The sequence below is a fragment of the Dunckerocampus dactyliophorus genome, chromosome 2 (genome assembly GCF_027744805.1).
Source record: "Dunckerocampus dactyliophorus isolate RoL2022-P2 chromosome 2, RoL_Ddac_1.1, whole genome shotgun sequence".
Classification (NCBI taxonomy): domain Eukaryota; kingdom Metazoa; phylum Chordata; class Actinopteri; order Syngnathiformes; family Syngnathidae; genus Dunckerocampus; species Dunckerocampus dactyliophorus.
Genome location: NC_072820.1, coordinates 41814808 through 41841903, shown reverse-complemented (window position 1 = coordinate 41841903; position 27096 = coordinate 41814808). Strand labels below are relative to the sequence as shown.

The window sequence follows — 27096 nt, the reverse complement described above, 5'->3', positions numbered from 1 at the left end:
TTTTTGAGGAATTAGGTTAGTGAAAAAAGTTATAATATTATGGTAATAAAGTCATAATATTTATTGCTACTCGCTCAATCACGTTTTTTCACAAATTAATTAATAAATGATCGCAGTTTCGTGGTTAACTATGGTCTATTATTAGCCAAAGAATATTGGAGAAACAAGTACAATGTAGTATTCCAGTCACTACAGTAGGCATCAGTAACATTACACTGATGAGACATTACCTGCATTGAGTCAGCCACGGATGAAGAGTCCGACATGACATAATGGAAAAAAAGTTCTCCTCCCATTCCATGTGGAAGTGGTACATTTTTGGCTTCTTACTTTGTCCTTCTTCCCCACTCAGTTTCAAATGTATTTGTAAGTTTAGGATAAATAAATTGGAGACCAACTAGTTAGCTCGGCAGCGGCAGCGGCAGCCGTCTCTTGTGTCACTTCAGGGATAACGTAGCGTGTGCGTAAGCAGTGCGCAATGTGATGTAAACAAAGCTAGCAGTATTGTCAGACTGTACGTTTATGTATGGCAGATTAATGTTAGACTGGCAGTCCTGTATAGCCATCAAGTGACAAACGTCATAGTGAGGATGGATGATAGGCTGATGTCGATCTTTTTTTTTAATGCCATGTGATCGACCCACATTACGTTAGACAACAGCAAGGAACTTTTCCAATGCTAGCAGTGAGTTATTTTTGCTTATCATGTCTACTACAGTATATTAGGTAATATGAGTATAAAGGTGACTATAGGGGTGTTATTTAATGTCTACAGGGCTCTAATAATGTTAAAAAAAAGTTTTTAGAAGGTCATAAACAGGTTTTCTGTGCTCTAACTACGAAAATGCTCAATTTATTGATGTTGAATCCTATTCCATGGAAATTCATCGCGGTCGGGTCTGGAACCAATTAACAGCGATAAACGAGGGACAACTGTACAGTCATTCTATGATTTGGCTATGTTGTGCAGGTGCAGGTGAGGGGAAGTGGGAGGGTGGGGGGTGGGGGGTTGACTGAATCCATGCTACCTGCACAGAAGTCAAGCAAGTCAGCCACTAGACCAGGGGTGCACATTCTTTGATTTTTCAACATGTGGTGCTCAGTGGAAATCACTACGAGACCATCAGTGACCTTTAGCCAACTATTGATTTCATGATAGTGACAGTGTGACCCCCAGAATAGATTATTTTGGTTATTATTTGCTATGACAACTAATTATTCCCAAATCCTACAAAATCAGAAGTCGGCCAGTCAACATGGAATGAATTGTGTTGTCCCATACAGGTTCCATTGTATGTACAATGGAATACAATGGAACAATGGAATACTAAATATATGGAACAGATGGTGCAGCTGTGTTAAGTATGTTGGTAAACCTCGTGCTGGACGTCGAGTTGACATGTTTAGCTCGATGCCAAGTGCTCTCAACTCTCTGCGGAAGCTGGTTCGATCCCTGGCGGACCGCGGGCCTGTACTGTATGTATATACTGTATGTATGTATGTGCTCTCCAAACTACAACAGAGTATTCGGACCACGTTGGAAAACATGATAATCTGAGATTACCTGAATAAAGTCATAAAAATTTACGAGAATAAAGTCGTAAATTCACAAGAACAAAAAAGCCGTCAATTTATGAGAATAAAGTTGTAATCATACGAGAAAAAAAGTCGTACATTTAGGAGAAAAAAAGTCGCAATGTTACGAGAATAAAGTCGGAATTTTACAAGAAAAACATTTCCATTTATTTTATTCTCAAACATTTCATAAAGTCATACATTTCCGAGACTGTAGTCGTAAATTTCAGAGAAAAAAAATCGGAATATTACGATTTTATTATTATTTTATTTATAACGTGGCAGCAAAACAGAGCAGTTGAGCATAAACTCACATGCCCAAGGCCAAAGGTCACAACAGTCCCCCCTTTTCATAGCTGTCTCAGGCAATGCCTGTTACAACGGAGTATTTAAAATAATCTGAGATTTTGAAAATAGTCATAAATTTACGAGAATAAAGTAGTACATTTACAAGAGAATAGTCGTAATATAACAAGTATGAAATCGTGAATTTACGAGAGAAAACTTGTAATGTTCCGAGAATACCATCGTAAATTTACAAGAAAACATTTGTAATGTTACGAGAATAAAATCGTAAATTTACAAGAAAAAACTTGTAATGTTACGAGAACAAAATAATACATTTACGAGAAAAAACTCCAAATATTACGAGAATAAAGTTGTAAATTTATGAGAAAATACTCATAATACTTTATGTTACAAGCATCGAAGGCTAGACATGCTAGTCTGTTTGTGCTCAACTGCTCCATAAGCAAGAGCAAAGTTTCCTTTCTTCCTGAAGAGCTGTGCTCCATTTTCCCTCTGACACGATGACACACATCACCACTTTATTCTCGTAAATTTAGGACTTCATTCTGGTAATATTGCAACTTTTTTTCTCGAAAATTTCCGACGTTATTCTCCGTTGTAATAAACAGTATGCTGTATCCTGAAAATTGTTCACTTGTTCATCATGACAGGGCGCACGAAAGTAATCAGACCATTCGAGTATACCGCAAGATGCACAGCAGGGGTGGGTGATACCGCAAATTTTGATATCGATCCGATACCAAATAAACTCAGAGCCAGTATCGCTGATTCTGATAATGAATCATTTTGTTTTTCTTTGGTTTCTGTGTAATGTTATAAAATGTGCCGTGTTGAATTTTTTTCTGTAGATTTGTCTATGTCGCGAGCCATTAAAAAACAAGCTACAGTCCTCAAATGACCCCCCTAGGCCGCATGTTAGACAGCCCTGCCCGAGTGTGACTGCGAGTGTGAATAGCTTTGTCATCCCTGTGAGTGACATGTGATCAAGCCATCCATAGACTGCATCTTCCCACGTCACCCTGAGCAGGGTAAGGCATTGCAAACAGTCATGAAGTCCATGTAGTCGTACATTTCTTTACACATCAGGGGTGTCCTAAGTGCGGGCTAGGACCTTTTACAAGAATATAGTCAAAATATTAAGAGAAAAAAGTTGTAATCTAACGAAAAAAAACACATATTTTTATTATGAGTAGAAGAAATATAAAAAAAAAGATGTTATGTATTTTTTTGAAGTGGTAATACTATGAAAAACAAACGAAACAATGAATAAAGTCATTTTTGGAAAATTAGGTTGTGAGAAAAGTTTAACGTTATGAGAATAAAGTCAAAATATAAGAATAATCACACAAAAAATTTACAGAAGGTTGAAATTGTTGGATATTAAAATCAACATTAGAAATAAAAAAAAAAACAGCTGTAATTTACAACAGTAAAGTCAAACTATTAAGAGAAAAAGTCGCACTTAAACAAAAATAAGTCACAGCTATGCAAGAATAAACTTGTAATATGAGAAAACATTTTAGCGGCATAGAGTTGCAATAATAAAGAAGAAATATGTCATTTTTTAAAAAAGTTGTAATATGAGGAAAAACTAAATCAAGTTTTGGAAAATTCAGATGGGTACAAAGTTACAATATGGGAATAAAGTTATAATATTATGAAAAATGAAGATTATTTAAGAACAAAGTTGAAATATTTAAAAGTCTTTATTATTAATTTTTTTAGTTGTTTTTTTTTTATTAAAAGTTGAACATTTAAAAGAAAAAAACAGCACCAAAAATGGGAAAAAGCTTTTTCAGATGCATCACAAAGCTGTTTTGTCTTCAGATATATTAGAAAAAGTGTGTGGCCCTCACTGGAAAAGGTTTGGACACCCCTGACATACACGCATGCATCCTACCCAGCAATCCTCTGCATGATCATCAGTGTTGCACTCATCCACCCCCAGTCTCTCTCTCTCGCTCTCGCACTCTCTCACTCTTGGTGGTCTCAGTCTGCTGAGCGCGCTTGTCACTGTGATGCACTCTCCGCTTGGATTGGCCACCAACACTTTCACTCTTTCGCCGTCATTTCACCAGACATTCTTGCAAAGAAATGCCGCTTCCCGGTAAAAATGACCTGAGAGACATCCATCACGGGCTGTGACGTTGGCGGCAAGTGGGTGCGAAAACGCCGGCGAGAGCTTAACAGAGAGGCGCAGGTGGATGGCTGGATTGATGGACGGATGGCTGCTTTTCCAATGATGGACTTGATATGAAAAGGACACTATTTTTTCCAAAAGTAAGTGTTTTCAATGAATCAATAATCACAAATATTGTAACTGACACAGCATAAACGTTCATGTTATTGCCAAGCTCAGTTTTAAGTTCTTGGAAATGTAGTTGACATGAAACCTTACCAGTGTTATCATCAACTGTGAAGTCTTAATTAAATATCAAATGTCTGCTATAATTCAAAGATAGCACTGCGCCAATTAACACTGATGCCATCATACTAATAAAGCCTCTGGGATTTTGATAAATTGTATTATGTACATCGGCTTTCCCTGGCAGCTCACGCGTATTAATAACCCCTTCAGAGGCTGTTTTTTTGAGGATATTAGAAATGTACGCTTGGATATACAAGCATTAATATACAATCTTAAAAGGGTGGTGGAAAGAGCCATAATTCAATCTCCTCCTAATTGGCTCTCTGAAGAATAAATTCATTTCATTAGACGCCAGCTCTAAATGTCATTCACCACATCCACATCCACTTTGATATACAGTGGCTATATAGAGTGAACACGCCTCTTAGAGTATTAATATATCATTTTCATTCAAAGAATGTGATGTTATACGATGTATACTATTGATATATACCATTTTATTTAGAATATTTTCACATGTAAAAAAAAAATCAAATGAAAATGACGCTAAATTGAAATGGAATAAATATGCAAATACTAGAAAAAAGGGCTTCCTCAAGTATGGCTCAGAATCTTACAAGAAATTTTTAATTTTGGAGTGGCCCAGCCAGAGCCCAGACCTAAGTCCAACTAAAATCCAAGCACAAGATATGTCCTTGCAACTGGAAAGCGTATGCAAAGAAGTGCTGACAAATAGTGATTTCAATTTTTTTCAGTCCATCCATTTTCTATACACTCGCATTCAAACCAATGCACTCTTTAGAGTCTCCAATGATTGTTTAATTTACCGTAATTCGCCAAGTCGTATGTCAGATGATATGAAATCCTAAAAATGATTCAATCATTCAGTGGATGGAAGCAAGACAGACTCCACTTACAGCATGGGGTGCCGCAGCGTCAGAGGTGTTTGTCCCCATGATCGATTGCATAAACATTTGTCTTTGGTTGCAAACAACACAGTGCCCTCCCCGTTCCCTCTCTCAAAACAGCCTTTTTGCATGTACTGTATACACGCACACACACACAATGCACTGGATGATTTTGACCCACATTGGTGGGTTAACGGTTTGGGTAGACAGCAACGGTAATCTCTGGTGTGCATGTGCAAACCACACATGTGATCATATGTTGATGACTCTTGCAGAAAGCTGACATAATGAAAATCTGACAGTGGCAGTCGTTACTTATGTCACCTTGCAACTGATGCTATGGATGTGATATTGCTCTCACTACCAGTATTCCTTTCTAATTTCCTCGTAGATGTCCCCCTTCAGCTGAGATGTGATACTTCCTCGCACACTGCACCTGCCATTGGCCATATTTTTGCAAACTTACACGCCCTCTCAGCAGTTATGGCACTGGATCAATGGTCCTTCCTTTCACCTCCACCCAACATGACCATCCCTGAACCCCTCTTGTACGACAGCTTCCTCCAGGGGAACGAGTCAAGCCTGGACCTAAACATGACAGGCGAGATGAGGGAGCCTCACCAGGACAAGACCAGCTCAGTCGTGATCACCTTCATCTACTTCATAGTGTGCGCCGTGGGGCTCTGCGGCAACGCCCTGGTCATCTACGTTATCCTGCGCTATGCCAAAATGAAGACGGTGACCAACATATACATCCTTAACCTTGCAGTGGCAGACGTGCTGTGCATGATGAGCCTGCCGTTCATCGCCTTGCAGCTGGCGTTGGTGCACTGGCCCTTTGGCGAGGTGTTGTGCAGGGTGATCATGACCGTGGGTAGGTGGAGAGCGGTGCACGCTTCACAACGCAGCAGTGCTTTATCCGAGCAAATAAGCACTTTATGGCTCCACAAGAGGAAAATGATCCAAAAACCATTATCTGAAACTGTTCAGATTTAGAGTCCTCCAGTTGGTGCATGTGGCAGAAAAATTAATTATTCATAAAAAGGGCCGACACGTTCTAAAACTAGGGGACCGCATCTATTATGGACTAATCCCAACATAACATTATACTAGGCATGTCCTTCTGCACAATAAACTGCATAATCTGTGCATAAAAAGGTATCTTATCAGTGAATAATACCCATTTGCATCCATTTGCAAATCTGTCCACATTTGCATCTGTAACTGCTTCTAATCATCACAGGACTCTAAGTGGCCCAGATATTTTTTGGCTGATTGATACAAAAGTCCATAGTGGTCAACTGTCACAAGGGTCCTTCCACCTTGGCCCACCACAACTACTCTTACAGCTAACCATCCCACTTCTGACACCACAGAACCAGGCTTTTTGACATGGTAGCCAGATTGGGTAGACAACCACTACAATAAATCCCCCCTTCTGGAGGCAGGCACATTTCTGAGGAAATCCAAAGTCCAAAATCCAAAAATCCCAACTGGGCAAGGTCTAACAGCTACTGATCCCACTTCTGACACCATTAGTTAAGCAGTACCCTCAACCTGAATCTGCAAATTGGTTTGTAATCCGGAGAGTTGCATCTTAGTCAATACCACGGCAACCCCTGACAACCGCTCACTTTACTATTGCACAGACACCTGCCGTGTTGTGCTAGCGCTCACACTGTTAGACATTGTGTAGCGCTTGTACAAACATTGCTGTACAAAATAAGAAAATATTTATTTCAGAACACAGATGATTCTGCGAGCATTTGGTAAAATAGTCGCTTCATACCTGTAGGAGGAGCTGCAGATTTTGAAAAAAATCCTTACTGCTACTACAACTACTACTACTACTGTAACGCCAAATCTGTTGCCTATTAATTTTGCATATCGCAGAGTGTGCTTGGCAAAATTTTGATCATTTTCCTAGAATGATTGATTCCTTCCAGTTCAATTATGAATATCATCACTTGAGTTCCAACTCCGTTATCTTCACTGTCCTACTTTGAACCTCAATCGCATTGAATTATTTCTCATTTTATTAAATGCACCGATGGCTACTGACTATTTCTCCTTCTCTTTCTCTCCAGACTCGCTCAATCAGTTCACCAGCATCTTTTGCCTCATGGTGATGAGCATCGATCGATACTTGGCCGTGGTACACCCTATTAGGTCGACAAAATGGCGCAAGCCCCGCGTCGCCAAGTTAATCAACCTGACAGTGTGGGGTGTGTCGCTGTTAGTCATCCTACCTACAATGATCTTCAGCGGTCTGGACAAGGTGCCGGTATGCGGCATCATTTGGCCCGAGCCCCAGGATGTCTATTACACCGCCTTCATATTTTACACCTTCTTCATTGGATTCTTCCTGCCCCTGGCTGTCATCTGTTTGTGTTACCTCCTCATTATAGTCAAGGTAAGAACATGCTTATTGCAAAAGTATGCACTTACATTTAGCACAGTGCAAATTCACGACACAATGACAATATTCGAAAAGGGGTAGGAAGAAGCAGAGCTTATTTAATCCTACTCACTGTCTCAGCAGTTACAGTATATTGTCTGGTTAGGTGCAAATGTTATACAGTCTAACTCGTTTAAGTCGACAGCCCTCGGATTGATAACTGAATATAGCCATTGCTTGCACATTTACTTGGAACTTTTGACAGAAACATAAGGAGACTGGACAAAAAAGAAGGATATTTGACCAATGACGATGGATGGAACTTCAGCTCTCACTGGATCGGTTCGCAGCCGAGTGTGAAGTGTCTGGGATGAGAATCAGCACCTCCAAGTCCGAGTACGTGGTTCTCGCCCGGAAAAGGGCAGAGTGCCATCTCCAGGTCATGAATGAGATCCTGTCCCCAGGTGGAGGAGTTTAAGTTCCTCTGGGTCTTGTTCACGACTGAGAGAAGGATGGAACGCAAGATCGACAGGCGGATTGGTGCGGCGTCTGCAGTGATGCGGGCTCTGCCCATTGCAAAGGGGGAGCTGAGCTGAAAGACAATGCTCTCAATTTTTCATGCCCTCACCTATGGTCACGAGCTTTGGGTAGTGGCCGAAAGGACAAGATCACGGGTATTATTAGTTTTCTAGTTTTCAAAGTTAGTTTTCTTCGGTGGGTGACTGGGCTCTCCCTTAGAGAAAAGGTGAGAAGCACTGTTCTCTAGGAGACACTCGGAGTAGAACCGTTCCACTTTGCATTGAGAAGAGTCAGATGGGGTAGCTCGGGCCTCCTCATTGTTCAGGGCACATCCGACCAGTAGGAGGCCTTGAGGAAGACCCAGGACACGTAGATGAAGTCTCTCAACTGGCCTGGGAACGCTTCAGGATCCGCCGGGAGGATGGATAGATGGATAAAACTTGTTGACACAGACTTCCTGTTCAGTGAGTTAGCAACACATACAGAACAATACACTACAGGTCTTGTTACGTGCAATACATCCAGTAGTTTACAAAAACGGAATCATAAAAAAACCCAGGTTTGACTGGACTGCAAGGTTTTTATTTTGAAGCTTACCTTGTACTGGGCAGGAAGTCACTGTGTAACTGCTGTGTAACTAGTCTGACCGTGGTTATGTCGCTGTTGTCATTTCATGCTGCTTAAGTTAATACAACAACAAATGTTGTCATATATGTTGATTGTTCATGCAAAGTTGGTTGGTCGACCGAGATGGGTTATCGACGTAAACAACGTAAATGGGTTTGACTGTATAACTGAATTAAATTTGAATTTGGATTAGCCTTTCAAAGACTATTACACTTATCTTCCAGTAGCTAAAACTCTCATTTCAAAACTAAACATTGACTCCTGTCAACTGGAACTGACTGACGTGTTCCCCGTTACCAGGTGAAATCATCAGGCATGCGCGTGGGTTCAACCAAGCGCAAGCGTTCAGAGCGCAAGGTGACACGGATGGTCTCCATTGTTGTCGCCGTCTTTGTCCTCTGCTGGCTGCCCTTCTACATTTTCAACGTCACCTCGGTCACCAGCTCCATTAACCCCACGTCTGCCGTGAAGAGCACCTTTGATTTTGTGGTGGTGCTCGGCTACGCCAATAGCTGCGCCAACCCCATCCTCTACGCCTTCTTGTCAGACAACTTCAAGAAGAGTTTCCAGAAGGTCCTGTGCCTGAAAAAGGTGGCGGGCTTGGATGAGATTGAGCGCAGCGACAGCAGAGCTGACAGGAGCCGGATGGTTAACAACGCATTAATCATCAACGCCAACTTGGAGGCTCACAATGCAGCGCTCCTCAATGGCGAGCTGCAAACCAGCATTTGAGGGCACTTGGAACAGCTTGAGATAGTCTGCCACCGAATACTACTGCAGGGAGTGATGTAATGGACCTTATGGACTCCGGCACATGAAATAACAGAAATCTAAACAATTTCACAACAGAGGCCAGAGAAAGTACACTGACCCCAGCTCATGACTGTTTGAGCAGATGAGGCAACATGATCTGGTTGACCCCGAGCACAAAATAACACACAGCAAGCCTGTTGACTGACATCAAACATTAGTTGGACCAATGCTTACGTCACTAACTTGGTGCCACAGTGGAAACTAGACCCAGTCCGGCTTGTATTGAGTTGTTCTCTGTGGTTTTGCTGATAGATGGGCGACTATACTGCTTAATGGTGTGTGTGTGTGTGTGTGTGTGTGTCCGAGGGGGGAGATGTTTGGAAACCCAAAAGTCATTAGGCACTGTTATGGTTAAATGGGAGACATGCTGAGAAAGCCAAACATTTTAGCGGAAGACAGCCAGCAACTCTCCAAAGATAAAACTGAAAACCACAAAAAAAATAAATAAATAATGCTTTGTGGTAATGATCTGTTACACCAGCCGAGCCTTTAGAAGATCACCAGAGCAACAAATGGCAAACTCCTCACGACACCATGTTATTTCCCAATAATGAAAAACGCTGGCGGCTAGCCGAGGGATGCCGCACTGATCCCTAACTCTTCAATGGCCCGGTGGCGAAACAAATTGGCAGCCGAGGTGACCTCGCTTGATTCAAAACAGTTTGGTCATGTAAATAGGGACGTGCTTTTCGCCAACCTGGCGCATGTGTAAACAAACACACGGGTTGGCCGACCATTTAAGGTCAGGAAAATTGTGTCCGGCTGTGGCACATGGAACGTCTCACAATGTATCTCATCAGTGTACAGGCTTATCATGCACGGCACACTTTTCATACGGTTTAACTATGATTACGCTAACACAGGGTCAACATTCTCAGCTTTTTAGCAGATTTAGCCTTGCAAAAAAGCCCATTAAAGTGAAAATGACCATCAGCTCCTTTGAACTAAATATTTTTTTTTCTGCACTCAAAGACTCATTTTCTTTCATATATTGCTGTATAATTTGATTTAAATGAAGGAGCAAAGGACCCATTCCCCCTTCTCTATCTCTGTGACACGTTCTCCGAACATGCCGACTAAAAAGGGAGTCAACATTTAAAGTTGAGCTGCCCTGAAAACTTATTTTTTGCAGTGTTCAATTACCGCCATATCATAAAAAACATGTAAAAAGATAATTGTCCAATAAAACCTTGTGCTAAAACAATCGTGTTGATATGGACACGACATGACTTTTAGATATCAATACATAATTGGGGTGTCACGAGACACCCAACTCACAAGAGACAAGATTGGGTCTACAAGACGAGACAAGATTGTCGTTTTTAAAGCACAATGACAAAATATAACTGGACCAACAAACTTTTTTATTTAACCGAGTCACAAAACATTGCTAGTGCGTTTTGAAATGTTTATTGTCCAACAAAGTGATGCTAAATGATTGATGCTGAATGAATTCTTGTCAGCATTTTTTAAAGACTAAATAAAGCACTGATGGGAATATTTCCTTTAATGAATTCCTTTAATCATCTTTCAGTCTGTAAAGTGGAATTGCCGTTTGTGACATGTATTTTCTCACAGGCAATAAGTATTGTCTATAAAACGTTAGGAGCATTTCTGGAAATGCTGTTTTTAACTATTAAAGAGCAGCATTTCTGTATTAAACTACACTCTCTGTCAATGCACACCATTTCTGTCTCGGTAGCTGAAACCAATGCACAGAGTGAACTCCCCTGCCTGTTTGCAGGCAAGACAGAAGTCTGAATCACTCAGCCCCATGATGCGCCCTCTGCTGGCGTAAACATGTCATTACACTGTCAAAATGAAATACAGTACATAGAAAATAGTAAGGTTCAGTTATTAACAAAAACTGTGTGGGGGTGCCTGTTTAATTTACAATTCTGCATGTAGCATTTCCAGCCTCCTACACACGCACATGGCAATATATGGAGGCCAGCAAAAATGACCTAGTTGATTTAATTTGTCATTAATTTACTTATCACAAGACAGTTTTTCTCTGAACAAGAAATCTTGTCACATCTTGTGACACCCCTAATTATTAAAACAGGAGTAATTTGTCCCCATACCGTTAATGATGGCGGCGTAAACGAGAGGTAACGTTTGTCATTTTCAAAATTGCTGTACTTCAATATTATCTGTGTAATAGGATTTTTTTTTTTTTTTTTTTTTTTTTTTTACAAAACAGCACATCAATAATGACTTGCACTGCAAATTATTTACAGGATGCAATTACAGTTAATATCAGCGCCACTCAATAAAACCACAATCTTCGTGTCGGGTATTTTGTCCTGCCCCCCACCCACAATATCCAGGATTAAATCAGCAATCAAGGAGCGACCGAATGTTACCCTGAATTAATTTGATCATCACTATACCTCAATAACGTAACAATTACAACCATTTCCATTTGACCTACAGCTAACAGTTTCAAAACATACACAGTAGAAGATCCTTGGTTCGGAGAACGTGTCATATATAAAAATATTTCTATTAAAGCTTTGCCATCACTAAATTCTGGCACAGTCGGCACACCAGCAATGATGATGAAATTTACTGAGCTTTTGTGCAAATATTTTTTCAACAATATACCCCTCTATCAGCTTTTGAATGATGAACAAGCACAGTGTTTTTTCCATCAACGCATGTCCACAACGTTTGTGTTTGTGCAGACCTTGTGATACGTGTTAAAATGTAGTCCAATTAGCACAATTCCTCACTAAATCTCTTTTTGATTCATCTTTGTCCTTAGCACCAACACAAAAGGTATTTTTTTCATAAAGAATAACTTAGTTGGAAAGCTGCAGCATTGACTAGTGATTACCAATTAGAGTTTATAGAGAATTTGTTCAGCATGCGTAACCCCACAACAACCCCTGGGGGGCGGGGGGGACCCATTTCTTATATGATTCCCATTTTGCAGATTTAATTATCCGTTAAGCGGGAGAGATACCATTGCCCTTTTCGGTTATATCAAACAATTTGTGCACAGTGACCTTTTATTCCATGTAGATCTGGAGGTTTGCTAAGGCTCTGTGGTAGAAATGAGGTCATCCTGCAGTGTCAGGTTGACTTTGAAGCACGCTGCTGCTTCGGTCACGAACCAACAAGCAGTGATACAGATTGACAGACAATTATAATACTTTACACTGCATGCACTATTTTTTATAGTCCTGTATTATGTGTACCTATAAGAAATTTGGCAGAGAAACCGTTACAGCAGCGAACGACAACAATTCAAAGCCCAAGTCCCCCAAATTACATTTTACCACACATTTGCATGTTCACAAAGACGCTGGAGCTTTGAACACAAGATATCTGAATAATGAATGAGTATGATATCGTGAAGTATTTTTGGAATTCGGCACATTTCGTTCTTGTTTGCACACTGCAAGGATACATTTGAGCAGCATTGGCATGGCCTGAATAGTAAGTGGTTTTACACAATAGACCACACACACTCGTGTGTTTGCATAATGATGTCTGCATATAAAGAGGAGATGAGTTCCTCCCTCTGATGCATTGCACAGACGTAAACTCCTCGCACCCTTGTCTCTGTGGTGCTCTTCAACAGAAAGGCTCAACGACACCATTCAACTGGCCAAAGGCTGCGTATAAAACAATTTTTCACTCGCATGCCCCTCTGTAGATAAAAACAAATCCCCGTGTCTCCTGTCATACTCTCATTCTCAACCCCTCACTGTGTACTCCCACTGTACGTCCACCCCCTCCTTTATCTCGCATGCACAAAATAATATGAACAGATAAACGTCTTGTCGGCGCATTGGACTGACATGAAGTGAAACATCCTGAAAGGCAAGACTTTCAGTGCCGTCGGCTGTTCAGACCTAACGTAGTAAATGAGCCGTTCTGATGTTTAATCCATGTTGACAAGACGGTTTGAACCAAAACTAATGTAAATGTAGCGTAATGATATGTCACATGTAGACGCCCAAAGAGGGTGCAAAGAGGACCTACATATCTTGTGAAATGAGATCAGATAATTAAAGAGTTTTCCATGCATTTAATCATTTGGGTTGCCATGTAGCTCAGCTCCACACCGCGTGCGTAAAGCTCGTTTGTCTATGCTGTATGTCTGGCAGCCACTGTAGAGTGTAAAAAATAAGCAAGAAGCTCCTTGCCTTCTCGTGTTTTCTATTAAAGCTTATTTGTGAAGGGCTAGAACGTGCACCGTTCACTATCAAGTCTGTGTATTTACTACTAACTGGAGATTCATCTTGGAAAGGGGTTGCATGTCACACCCTGTGTGTCAGTACACCCATCACAGTCACACACACATACACGTTTTGGTACAACAATGTAGCTTGATATCGTTCTCATCCTACCAAATCATGAATTATGGATGAAGTACTTTTCCATTCAGTGTATTTACTCAATGTGCCTTGTAACTAAACAAGTGTACAGCAAGCAACACCATGTCCATGTTTCTCAAAGGCCTTTGTACTATACTGTAGTCATGTCGATGACCAAAAACCTGGGTTATGTTGCTTATGTTGGTGTTTTCATGTGCGGTGCAGAATTTGTGACTACTGTCGACGTAGAATCTAATACGATCATTGATTGTATAAGACAATCTAGTTTCTTTATCTCTGTGATTAAAACACAGGCCACTTCCTGCTCTCGTTGTGTATTTTTTTTATCCCCCCCCAAGTACCCCCAGTAAGTGCGTTACCATGCACTATTTTAGCTGACTACAATATGAATAAGGCTCGCAAATGCTTTTCAACATGTACTCTGATACTTAGATTCTTTTAAAAGCATTTCCATTTCATTTATTCATGTCAGGGACCTTGTTCATGTACTTTTGTCTCAAGAAAGCAAGTCATCTGCAAGCAGACATTGAAGTTCGGCTCATCAGAGAAGCAGCTCCGTGGCGAAGGAGGAGCATTGCTCTTATTTACAAAAAACAAATCTGGATATTAAAAGAAAAGTCAGATCAATTAATTGGCACATTGCAAGGATAATGGTGATGAGATGAGTGCCTGTTAGGAAAGAATGTGTGGGGATCAATTCAATTTTAAGCGCTAAATAGTTGTGACATGTTGAGTTAGTACTTAAGTGGATTCTCATGTACAAAAACCTGGTAAAATTTCTAGAAAACAAACTCTCAAAACATGTTTTTGTCTGCACCAGCAAGTCAAATGCATGATTTGATTTGTTTTTTTTACACCGGATGCCTTTCCTGCATTCTAATTTATCTGGGCTTAAGACCAGCAGCGGGCATCTCCAATGGCTGGGAAACAAACGTCTGTTATCTGCATGGAAGGCAGCAGCGTGTACCACTGCCCCACCAGGGGGAACTCCTGGAACATGTTTGATGTTTTAGTTTTTGACTAAGTGTCATCACTCCAACTTTAAGGCTGAATCCCAATTCTAGCGCTTCGTCTTACCCTTTCCCCTACCTCTTAAAACCTAGGGCCAAGGTGAAGAAGCCACTGAGAAATGGGACACCACTTGATTCTCATTACATACGTCACCCTTCACCGCTTTCTGGCTGTGATGAGATTAATTTAATTGTTTCTACAGACGTTTATTGCAAAACTACAAACAGTAGTATACTACGAGAGACACATGTGTGAACATACTGTATAGTCGTGGTCAGGCCTGACCGCAACACACAGTGACTATGTTTACATGCATGCATGCATGCATGCATGCATGGGAACGCTTGGGGTTTTTTGTGGGTTTTTTTTGGCGGGGTGTGGGATCAATAAATGGTCACATCCAAATGGTAACGGATTACTGAGTGAAAACAAGGTAATACTTACCTACATGTGGAGCTGGACCTTGTGACACACTCAAACTGTAGAAGAAGAACAAACGCATGTGCAAAAGGTCTGTCGTCTTCCGTTTGTCGAGACTGACGACGAAGTGGAATTACTTCTGAGTCATGATGGAGCCCGACCACGATAAGGGAATTTCTGCAAAGAAGTATCCAATGTTAATAAATTGAATATTTTCGTATGTACAGCATAGAAAACCTGTTTATTGTCACAATCTGGCTTTGTGGCGTTTTGGCAACGTCCCCGGAATGCAGAGATGAGCAGGACCCAAGTGCAGGTAAGAGAATGTTTTTAATAATGGCTGCACTGCAGCGACAGGAATTCAGCAGCGGGCGAACAAGCACAACAGAAGCACATCCGGCATCTGACAAACAAGGTCGCACACGGCTTAACTAAATAGAAAGGGAACTTAAACTTGCGGCAGGTGCGAGTAATTAGTAGCGTAAAGACGAATGCAAACAGAAAGGACCAACACCGGAAGTAGCTACAAAATAAGGGTAGCCGTCACACTCCTATTATTCTTTTTTTTACACCACATTGCAGGCTACAGGATCACTGCAGGGAAACAATACACGGCTTAAGCACAGCATGCTAGCGAGCTAACCAGTTAGCCTCCAATTTATTTATTCTAAACTTAAGAAAGGGTTTGAAATTGAGTGGGGAAGAAGGACAAAGAAGCCAAAACTTAGCACTTCCACGCGCAAGTTTAAGGTTTTTTTTTAGTCATCATGTCGGACATGCCATGACTGACTACATTGAACGTGAAGGTAATGTAATATAATGTCATGTCTCATCAATGTTTTCTGTCATTACTGACGCTAGTGACCAGAATACTACATATCACTTGTCTTTCAGTATATTTTCACTAATAATAGGCCATAATCAACAACGAAACAGTGATAATTAAATAATCAATTATTTCCTGGAAAAACACAATAGAGTGAGGAATGACTGTATGTCGAGTGGGGGTCATGCTAATCAAAATATTCCGATATTATGTTGTGCTTTCAGGCAACCGGTCACTTCTGGTCAAGAATTATTTAAAGTAATTTATGGAACCAAGAAAAGAGGTCTTGTAAATGATCTTCTCGCACCATTGAAATGACATAAGGAGAAAAGAGCGATTATGTTGTAAAAACGTTTATTGGGAGTGGAGGGGGTGTGGCGTATGTTGCACATGCGTAGTAGAAATTGTGTTTCCTGACTTTTAGGATCTGTAACTGCCGTAAAATTGATGACACATGCTTAGTACAAATCAGCTTGCCTAACACTGGCTGCTTCTGTAGTAGCTACAATACTTTTGCTCCAATACTTTTTACTTCTACTTTAAGCTATAAGTAAATGACTGACGCATGCATAGATAGCTTGATTGCCATGATTGTACAGTATACAGTATATAGTGAATACACACATTAGCAATTCAGCATTCACGGCCTGCAAATGGACTGATTTTTCTTCAATTTATTTGTTTTGTTTTTTTTCTCAGAAAAATCATTCACCTTTCACACATAATTGCAAATGGTGATTAATCATGATTAATTAATTGGAAAATTGTGATGAATATAATTAAAATTTGTAATAATTAGACAGCCCTACTTTTCATTGGACAGCACTGAAGAAAGGACTGTGTATGGAAACGTTTGTGTATAGTAAGTATACTTATTAGATATCGCCCACTTTAGTTTCTCACTGTTAGGCTCAGGCAGATGGGAAAAGAATGTGTTAGCTGTCGTTGCATGGTTGTCATGGCTACACTTTCAAAAAAATGCACTTACTTACTTAACGTAATGTTTAATAGCCAAATTGTAATCGGCTCTCCTGGAAAGAAACAAAATAAAAATGACTGTGTTACATTCCCCTTTTTGGAATTAATTCCAACCCACCCTCCACCCACCCTTTGCTACTCTCGCAAGTGTGCCTGTATGCTGGCAAACTGATAAGAAACAGGTTAGTCCAAAGAGATGATTTTGTGTCCGTCCAAAGATGAGCATGTGGATGCACACAACAGTCTGTTTGATCCAGCTGAGGTGCTCTTGTGAGAAATGATGCGGCGTGATCAAGAGGAGATGCTCAGCATGGTTTCGCATGCTTTGATCTCAGATGCACATGTACTTGATGGCAGGACGTGCTTTTCCTCCTCCCGGGACGCGTTTCATCCCCAAAAGGCCTCATTTACGACCCATTTCTTGACATAACCTCCTCGCCATACACTATACTTGTAGTTTGACTGTAAACATGATGATTGCATACTAGTTGACGATCACTAACACAAGGTGTCCAAGCTGGTCCACCGTTTAAGAAACTGATGAAGGGTCGCCATGGCAATAACATCCAATGGACCATCAAAAAGAATTTCAAGCCAAAACGACTGCTTATTGTTGCTTCAGGTTGTCAGTTGGTACATGACGTACTTTTAAACTGTATTTGGTGTAACAGATATATAACTTGATGTGTATATGTACGTATATATACATAAAATATAATTTATATTATGTTATGTTTGTCTATATGATTGGCTGGCGTACTCTGCCTCCCGCCCTAAATCAGATGGGATAGGCTGCAGCATACCCCCCGACCCTAATGAGAATTAAGCGGCATAGAGAATGAATGAATGAACATTGGTTATAGTGTATCATGATCAAATGTGCTGTTTTAAGCCCCTATAAATAAGCATCTGTGTGACAGGATCGATTTAAGCGCCATCCTTTTTATGTTAAAGTGTCAACAGTAGGTTAAAAGTTTCTGCGTCACCATTAATACTGCAGTATATGTTTTGACATGTCTGACATGAAATAATAAGCCCACAAGTGTAACCACATGTACATCCAAATGCTGGTAAAATATAGAGACTTATACTAGCACAGACTACATACTGTAGAAATGTCGGTCTCTCCAGTGTGCAGGTTCTTGCAAACATTGCAGGGTGTCACCATCTGCTGGAGAAAGTGAGACATTGGCCATTTATTATTGACAGATTTGTACTTTTAGTTTTTTTTTTGCATTCTTTACCATCATGATCAGGGTTCCTCATTAAAGTCACAAAATTAAAAAAAAATACGTTATCTGACATTTGGACTCACATGAGTTACAGTGGTGTGAAAAAGTGTTTGCCCCCTTCCTGATTTCTTAATTTTTGCATGTTTGTCACACTTAAATGTTTCAGATCATCAAACAAATTGAAATATTAGTCAGCGATAAACACAACTGAACACAAAATGCAGCTTTTAAATGAAACTTTTTATTATTAAGGGAGAAAAAAAAATCCAAAGCTCCATGGCCCTGTGTGAAAAAGTGATTGCCATCCATATTAAAACACAACTTAGCTGACATTAATTGAGATCTATCAGTCTGGAAAAGGTTACAAAGCCAATTCTAAAGCTTTGGGACTCCAGCAAATCACAGCGAGAGCCATTACCCACAAATGTGAAAACATGGAACAGTGGTGAACCTTCCCAGGAGTGGCCGGCCAACCAAAATTCCCCCAAGAGTGCAGCGACGAATCATCCAAGAGGTCACAAAAGACCCCACAACAACATCCAAAGAACTGCACGCCTCACTTGCCTCAGTTCAGGTCAGTGTTCATGACTCCACCATAAGAAAGACACTGGGGCAAAGTGCTCTGTGGTCTGACGAGACAAAAGCTGAACTTTTTGGAGGGTGTGTGTCCCATTACATCTGGCGTAAAAGTAACGCTGCATTTCAGAAAAAGAACATCATACAGAACACCAACAGTAAATTATGGTGGTGGTAGTGTGATGGTCTGGGGCTGTTTTGCTGCTTCAGGACCTGGAAGACTTGCTGTGATAAATGGAACCATGAATTCTGCTGTCCACCAAAAATCCTGAAGGAGAATGTCCGGCCATCTGTTCCTGACGTCAAGCTGAAACCAACTTGGGTTCTGCAGCAGGACAATGATCCAAAACACACCAGCAAGTCCACCTCTGAATGGCTGAAGAAAAACAAATGAAGACTTTGGAGTGGCCTAGTCAAAGTCCTGACCTGAATCCTATTGAGATGCTGTGGCATGACCTTAAAAAGGCGCTTCATGCTGGAAAACCCTCCATTGTGGCTGAATTACAACAATTCTGCAAAGATGAGTGGGCCAAAATTCCTCCACAGCGCTGTAAGAGACTCATTGCAAGTTATCACGCTTGACTGCAGTTGTTGCTGCTAAGGGTTAGTTATTAGGTTTAGGGGGCAATCACTTTTCCACACAGGGCCATGTAGGTTTCAATTTTTTTTTCTCCCTTAATAATAAAAAGTTTCATTTAAAAAGTGCATTTTGTGTTCACTCGTGTTATAATTGACTAACATTTAAATTTGTTTGATGATCTGGAACATTTAAGTGTGACAAAAATAAGAACTCAGGAAGGGAGCAAACACTTTTTCACACCACTGTATGTATGGCTACACCCCCTTTAAAAATGAGTGATAATGTAACAAGATACAATATTGTAATAACTAAAATATTAGGAACAATATTTGTCTGTTATTTTGCTACAAGTCAGTTTGCTGCTTGTTTGTTTTCAAATAAATAAAAAGGTGCTTTTTGAATTCAGAGAACGTCCCCCAATATTACGCTGTGGTTTTATTTATTAACGACTACAATTATGTGACCTTTCCTGCCATTCCCAGTCAGCTATTCAGTGATTTGTCACCGCATGCTTTCCAGTATCTGCGAACCAGCTGCACAGTAAGGGGCTACAGTATGTGCAAATCATAACTGAAACTGGAACTTCTTATTTTATGCTCTTCTTTACTATATTAGTCATCTTGAGCCACATTTTTCTTCAGGTCTCAGTCACCATTCCTGGTACGATACCAGTGAGTCAGTCATTACTCGTCTTAGAGGGGATTTGTCATTAGTTTTTGGATGAGGAAGACAAAGAACTTGCATGCTTAAGAATAAAGAGACCAAAAAAAAAAAAAGGTGAGTGGATTAGTAATGTAATTACGCCTTCATAAATGTAATTAGTTACCAGGGAAAGTATAATTATTTCATTACTTTTTTTGACAAACCTTCAAATATTTCGAAAAATTTGGATTTATCTTTGTCGTAGCGTTATAGCCTAGGTTACAAGCGGATGTGCAATTTTTTTTGGCGAACAGGCATGGAGGATGTACGAAATATCTGGATGTGCGTTGGCCACACTAATTACGTATTTGCTCAGCAAAACGTACAAAAGACCCGCAGGTTTGCCTTGCAACTGGAAAAAAACATAAGCGCCCGTAGAGTTTGTTTGACATGACAAAGAACCTCTGCGGCCTGTCTACGGCTCGAAAATGAGCACGTCACATGCTCGCCCTCCATGCGTTTCTTGCGTTTTTTTGCACGTAGACCGGCCACTTCCATCCTGAACACCACTGTTTTAACTCGACAGACCGCTTCAGACTTGCCATTGTTGCATCGAGTTCCCTCTCGCCACGGCAGGTCAATCAGAATCAAACACCTTTCATTTGCAGCTCCTGTCCTGCACGCTGGCTGAGCGTTTAACAGCTGTTCACCATCTGTGCATAATAAAGTGTCACATTTCATTGTAACTGCAACGACATTGTAGCGTTTTAAACAGTACAGTTTTCCCAACACTATTTATGAACCTTCAATGGAGAACATTTCGGAGGTAAATGTGTCTGGAGAGGCATATCCCAAATAAGTTGTATGACAGACAACTAAACTGAGCAATTACGGTATTCTGTGTCGTAGTGACACACGCACACACACACACACACACACACACACACACGGGAAGTCCCAGACCACACTGAGAGTTCATACCCAAATGAGGTTCCAGGGTAAAAGACGCGAGTCTCACCCTCATCTGCAAACAAGGACCTCACCACCTTCTTCATCTCACCAGGTAAGAGCAAACACGTTCATATGCTATAGATTTACATTTGGTGTTGCTTGTCCCTCTCAAATCGTCACACAAGGACAATGCAGATCAAATACAGTCAAGGAAGCTTGCTTTCCTTTTTAAAAATACATTTGGAATAAATGATAAGCAGTTGTTACGCCACAATGACTAAAGTGCCAAGTACAATATGGTCCAATTGCAGGATGCAACAGGTACACTCAACTTTTAAGCATAAAACATTCAAATATACGTTACTCTAGATTTATTCCATCATGTAAACGCAGTTGCCCATGTTTGCCCGATATATTAGGTTGTCGATTAAGCTGACACACCTGCATTGTGTATTTTTCGACGGTATTTAGGACCACAAACCGACATTTTGTACAAATGCCTTATAACATGAAAGCAGTGGTAATGCTTTATTTGTTTCAAACATGGGTATCCAACACAGGGCGACATGTCGGCAAGGGAGTAGGAAGAAGCAGGTCTTATATAAGAATGGATGGTAGCTTATTCAGTGATGGGGAAAAAGAAAGAAGAAAGCAACAAAAGTAAAGTAAAAATAATAATAATAATAAAGACAAAATAACACAAGTAAAGTTAAAATGACATAATGTAAAAAAAAAATATATAAAAAATAAATAAGCAATGCTGCAAAGCTGCCGAAAAAAAAAGATACCCCCCCCCCATCCCAAAAACGTTCGTGTTACCATTTTTTTAATAAAGAAAATGTAATAAAAAAGTGAGTAGCAATAGTTGGTAGCTTATTTTGAACAAAATAAATAACATATAAAATAAAATGGAAAAACATGCAAACAAAAAAAAAAATGTAAAAGTCAAACATAAAAAAGAAATGCATAAATAAATACCAAAGTAAAAAAACCCATGCAGGACAGAGACCGTTTACATGATCATTTTTGAATAAGGAAAGAAATAATGTTATGCATATAAATAAGTTAATAAAAGATTGATGATACTGTACATGAATAACTAAATGAGTAAGAAACTGACAAACATTGTTCAATATATACATCAATACAGGCTATAGACTTAACAAAGCTTCAGTAAAGAAAAAGTATGACAATTATATTAGGAAAATAATATATACAAATATATTTAATACTAACCTAACTATTATAAAAATATTAAACTAAAGATTGCAAGTAAATAGTGATAATATCCTCACTTTTTGGTTGTCATCTCTAATTAGACATGAAAACCAAAAAGGGGTTGTGTTCCTTCTCAGGTCGTGACTAATATGCACAAGATTAAATTGGGTTTACGAGACAGAACGCAAGAGAGAAGGCGGTGGGGGCGGTTTGGGATGGATCGTTCACAGCTGGCTGACTCAGTGGTCACCAGAGCGGAGAGAACACTGTTTGAGAACACTTTGATTTTTTTTGTCCCTGTTTTGGGCCCTACGGTGCATAGAAATACAGCAAATGATCAAAATACAAAAGTGAAGGGCAGTAAACACATCCAGTCTATCGATATGAGCGATGTGTTTGTTTTGGATATGTGCTTAAAAGAAAGATCTAGCCCTAATTTACATGTTCTTTTTCTCACAATGTTACGACTTTATTCCCATAATTCTTTGACTTGATTGTGGTAACATTATTTAAACATTTTTGCATCCTAATTTTCCAAAACAACTTTATTTCTTGTTTTGTTTCTCACAATTGACAATTTTAGGAAAAAAAAGTATTTTTTTCAACTTTAATAGCAATGACTTTGATTTTAGTTAAATGTATTTAATAATTACATTCTCTTTTCCCCTCATAACTAATTAAATATGTCGTTATTCCTGTAAAATGATTAATTTTTGTTTATAACATTATGACTTTATTCTTGTGGAATTACTGCTTTTTTTTCATTTTCTTGTTTAATTGTATTTTTAGAATGTGCCACGGGCCAATAAAAAAACAAAGAAAATGGCCCCCGGGCAGCACTTTGGACACCCCTGGGATAGAGCTAGGTTTACAAACAGGTCAAATTCAAGATACTTTGACGCCGTGCCGAATGAATGCATGCGTTTGAATGCCAAGACGGAGGATTATACGGCATACGCAACCTCATCAGGACATGAGCAGACTTTTACAACAAAGTATCCTCCAGGTTAGGGTGCATGTACTTCATACAGGCATACAGTAAAAGGTAAACATACAAAGGTTTTTCAAGATTCAAGAGTTTTATTGTCATATGCACAGTAAAACAGATGGTTCTGCTATGTTGTGTGTTCTGCGTAGGACTCTAGTTTTATAAATGTCTTGCAGTGAGGGGAGGGCTGCCCCAACAATGTTCTGTGAGGTCTTGATCACCCGCTGGAGTGCCTTCCTATCACGTGTTGTACAGTTACCGTACCAAACAGTGATGGAGGCGGTAAGGACGCTTTCCATAGTGCATCTGTAGAAGCAACTCAGGATTGTGGTGGACATGCCAAATTTCCTCAGTCTTCTCAGGAAGTACAGTCTTCTTTGGGACTTCTTCATAATTTGTTGGGTGTTGTGAGACCAGGTGAGGTCCTCGCTGATGTGTGTGCCAAGGAACTTGAAGGTTTTCACCCTCTCCACCTCAGTCTCATCAATAAACAGGGGTCTATGTGGCTCCTTTTCCCTTGTTCTTGGGTCAATGATCATCTCTTTAGTCTTATCTGTATTGAGGAGGAGATTGTTATCACGACACCAAGCTATGAGGTCCGCCACCTCTCTTCTGTATGATGTTTCAACACCACCAGTGATCAGTCCGATGACTGTAGTGTCATCTGCAAATTTAATGATGCTGGTGTTGTTCTGGGAGGCCACGCAATCGTAGGTGAAGAGCGTGTAGAGGAGTGGACTCAGCACACACCCCTGTGGGGTCCCAGTGCTCACAATTCTTGAGCTGGATGTGCGATTGTGGACTCTGACTGATTGGGGCCTGCCTGTGAGAAAGTTAAACACCCAGTTACAGAGGGAGGGTGACAGGCCAAGTGTGAGGAGCTTATTTGTGAGTTTGTGGGGGCTGACTGTATTAAATGCAGAGCTATAGTCTATAAATAGCATTCTGACATATGTGTCCTGGCCCTGTAGGTGAGAAAGGGCTGTGTGGATGGCAGTGTTGACTGCATCATCCGTGGACCGGTTCTGGCGATATGCAAACTGTAGGGGGTCCACAGTTGCCGGGATGCTCTTTTTGATGTGGGTCATGACTATTCTTTCAAAGCACTTCATTACAATAGGAGTGAGTGCTGTAGGGCGATAGTCATTCAAGCAGGTCACGTTGCTCTTCTTTCAGTTAATAAAATAAATACATCGGACTAAGAAGTATCTGAAAACAATTTGAAAATATTTATTTTATTTATTTTTATTACCATGACATGCCTCCCCTGACCGCACATCACCACTAACTAGACAGTGATAGTCATATACTGTATAATAAGTCATATATTTCCTATTAGGCTGTTTTTTTAAACGTTACATGTTGTGTTTCTGTGTTTGTCAATATTATGACAGGTTTCAGCACCAATGGGTGCTACTTGCCCCACAGGCCAGTACTGGGATAGCTTGGTTAAAAAATGCGTTCCCTGCAAGATAATGTGCCAGCAACCACTGGTCATTACCAGATGCTCCAACTACTGTGGTAAGCAGATCAAGAGCTATTGGTTTATGTGGATCATATGAAAAGGTGCTCTGTCCTCCCATGTTTGCTCTGTGTTAAGTGTTAGCGGATTGTAAAACACTGCCTGGCCACTACTATGATGGGCTCCTGAGGAAATGCGTGACGTGCGCTGATGTTTGCGGCAGACATCCGGCAGAGTGCTCCCAACACTGTAACAGTGAGTACTGAGTTGACCTACAAATTCAGGTCATTTGAAATAAATATATAAATACATATTATCAGCTTCTCAAAAGCATTTCAAATTGGCGGGGTATGACCGAAAAGAATTCTAAACCACCGTCCTAGACTGTTGCTGTGCAATATAACAAAATATACTGTATGGTATAAGTATTCACAGCGCATCACTTTTCCACATTTTATGTCAGTCATATTCCAAATTGGAATAAATACAAACATTTTCTCCTCAAAATCCATACAATTTCAACATGAAAAACATTTGACATTTTTTGCAAAGTAATAATAAAAAAAAAGAAGAAGGAAACAGTGAATGTACATAAGTATTCACAGCCCATGCTCCGTACATATTGTAGCACCTTTGGCATCAATTAGGAATCTTTAATACTAAAGTTTGTCCCCATTCTTGCTCTTTAGATTTATCTGTTCCAGTTACCACTAAAAACTTCCTGGTTAAAGTGACCTCACACCTGCCAAATTCCAAAGGGCTCTCGGCGGAAGACTCCACCGTCCTCATCTACTCCCTCCTGGTTGTGTGCTTGGGGCTTCTGCTGTCCAGCCTGTCTTTTGCCTTGGTGGTTTTCCTGAGAGGAAGCAGAGCCAGAACAATACTCCACCGAGAGCTCGTCGCCAAGCGGGGCCAGGGCGTCGGTCAGCGAGGACCAAAAGGTGCAGCGTGACATTACAAGTGAAGTCCAGCTGGATTTTTAATGCCTTTTCAACTCTTTACAACAGATTGTGTTGCACATCCAAGTGGAGCTGCAGATGAATCAATCCCCACTGAGACGTCGGTGTGTGTCCACTGCTTCCCCGATTTCACAGCAGTTGGCAGCGACAACAAGAAGCCTCACAGAGCACCTTTGATGCACTACCAGCAAGATGTCCTGAACCACGCCCGGATGCAACATCAGTGTCCTCCCCGGGCACAGGGAAGGTCTCATACGCCCACACTGGAGGTGCATGAGGGGTTGATGGTGGGATGAAGCTTATATTTACATTACTTATTTGTAGAAATCAATGTGTCCCTCAAGGTATAATCTACACTAAAGCGCTAATGATTGGACTTTGAAGTAACTACCAATAACCTTTTCAGGGCCAAGTCATGTGTTAAAAGGTACAGAAGAGGGTTGCAACCCAGTGATAAACCATTGTTTCCCTAATAATATACTAAAATACACACTTTGAGCATAAGTAACCAATTGGAATAAAACAATATCCAGAAAATATCTAAAATCTGTGTGTTTCTGATAGACTGATGCATACGTTACCTCAGAGGTGTCCAAACTTTTTTCAGCACGGGCCGCATACTGAAAAATTTAATCAAGAAAAAAACAATATCTCAGCTTTGGTGATAAACGGTGCAAAAGTGTATTAGGATCAACTTTTGTTTTTGCTCCATTTTCTATTTATTTTCCAACTATTTCAACTTTATTTTTGGAATATTATGACTATATTCCCATAATATAACTTTTTTCTTAACCAAATTTCCCAAAAATCACAACTTTATTAGTATTATATTTTTATTTGTCATAATATTACCACTTAAAAAAAAAAAAAACACACACACACTTTTGTATTCCAACTCTGCTACTAAAATTACATTTTTTCCTCATAACGTTACCGTCATCGGTGGCGTGAAGCCAGTAATTCGGATCCTAAAATGCAGAGAAAAGACAGTGTTCATATAACTAATGTTTATTAAAAAAGAAGAAACGTAAAAATGCAAAAGTCCAGCACAAACCAAAAATACAAAAAAATAACTGAACACAAAACGCTGCTCGACAAGGGGATGGCAGGGAGGAAAAAAAATGCTACGTTAACAAAAAACAATGCTGAGAAGGAGAAAGCTACAAGAACTAAAGGCGCTGCTGAAAAGCAAGCGGGATATCACAAACAAAAGTACAACAAAAAAGCCACTGCTGCAAACCAGCAGGCAGGGAACGATACATACTTACAAAAGCAGGTAGGGAGGACCAGAAAGCTAAGTAACAGGTAAGCATACAAGGCTGGGAGGAGCGGGAATCAGGTGTGGATCGGAAGGCAATCTGGGAACAGGTAGGTGAAACAGTAGGGC

General features: G+C 40.2%; 2 protein-coding genes across 4 annotated transcripts; both read left to right on the top strand.

Annotated features, from left to right (window-relative positions):
* The first annotated feature begins 3862 nt into the window (after positions 1 to 3862).
* sstr2a (somatostatin receptor 2a) lies at positions 3863 to 11717 on the top strand. The gene is made up of 4 exons (XM_054768625.1): positions 3863 to 4164; positions 5552 to 6034; positions 7248 to 7573; positions 9005 to 11717. Exons 2-4 carry the CDS (start codon positions 5644 to 5646, stop codon positions 9434 to 9436), a joined length of 1149 nt encoding a protein of 382 aa, XP_054624600.1. The 5' UTR covers positions 3863 to 4164; positions 5552 to 5643; the 3' UTR covers positions 9437 to 11717.
* Positions 11718 to 15592: 3875 nt separating this feature from the next.
* Positions 15593 to 26194, top strand: LOC129176979 (tumor necrosis factor receptor superfamily member 13B). 3 transcript variants are annotated; one of them, XM_054767612.1, is made up of 5 exons: positions 15593 to 15613; positions 24683 to 24809; positions 24889 to 25005; positions 25440 to 25691; positions 25758 to 26194. In XM_054767612.1, the coding sequence occupies exons 1-5, from the start codon at positions 15593 to 15595 to the stop codon at positions 26003 to 26005; spliced, it is 765 nt and encodes a 254-aa protein (XP_054623587.1). In that variant the 3' UTR covers positions 26006 to 26194. The 3 variants fall into 3 exon arrangements, with proteins under 3 accessions (XP_054623587.1, XP_054623588.1, XP_054623586.1); XM_054767613.1 differs by lacking the exon at positions 15593 to 15613 and adding an exon at positions 15885 to 16103; XM_054767611.1 differs by lacking the exon at positions 15593 to 15613 and adding an exon at positions 20471 to 21194.
* Positions 26195 to 27096: the final 902 nt, after the last annotated feature.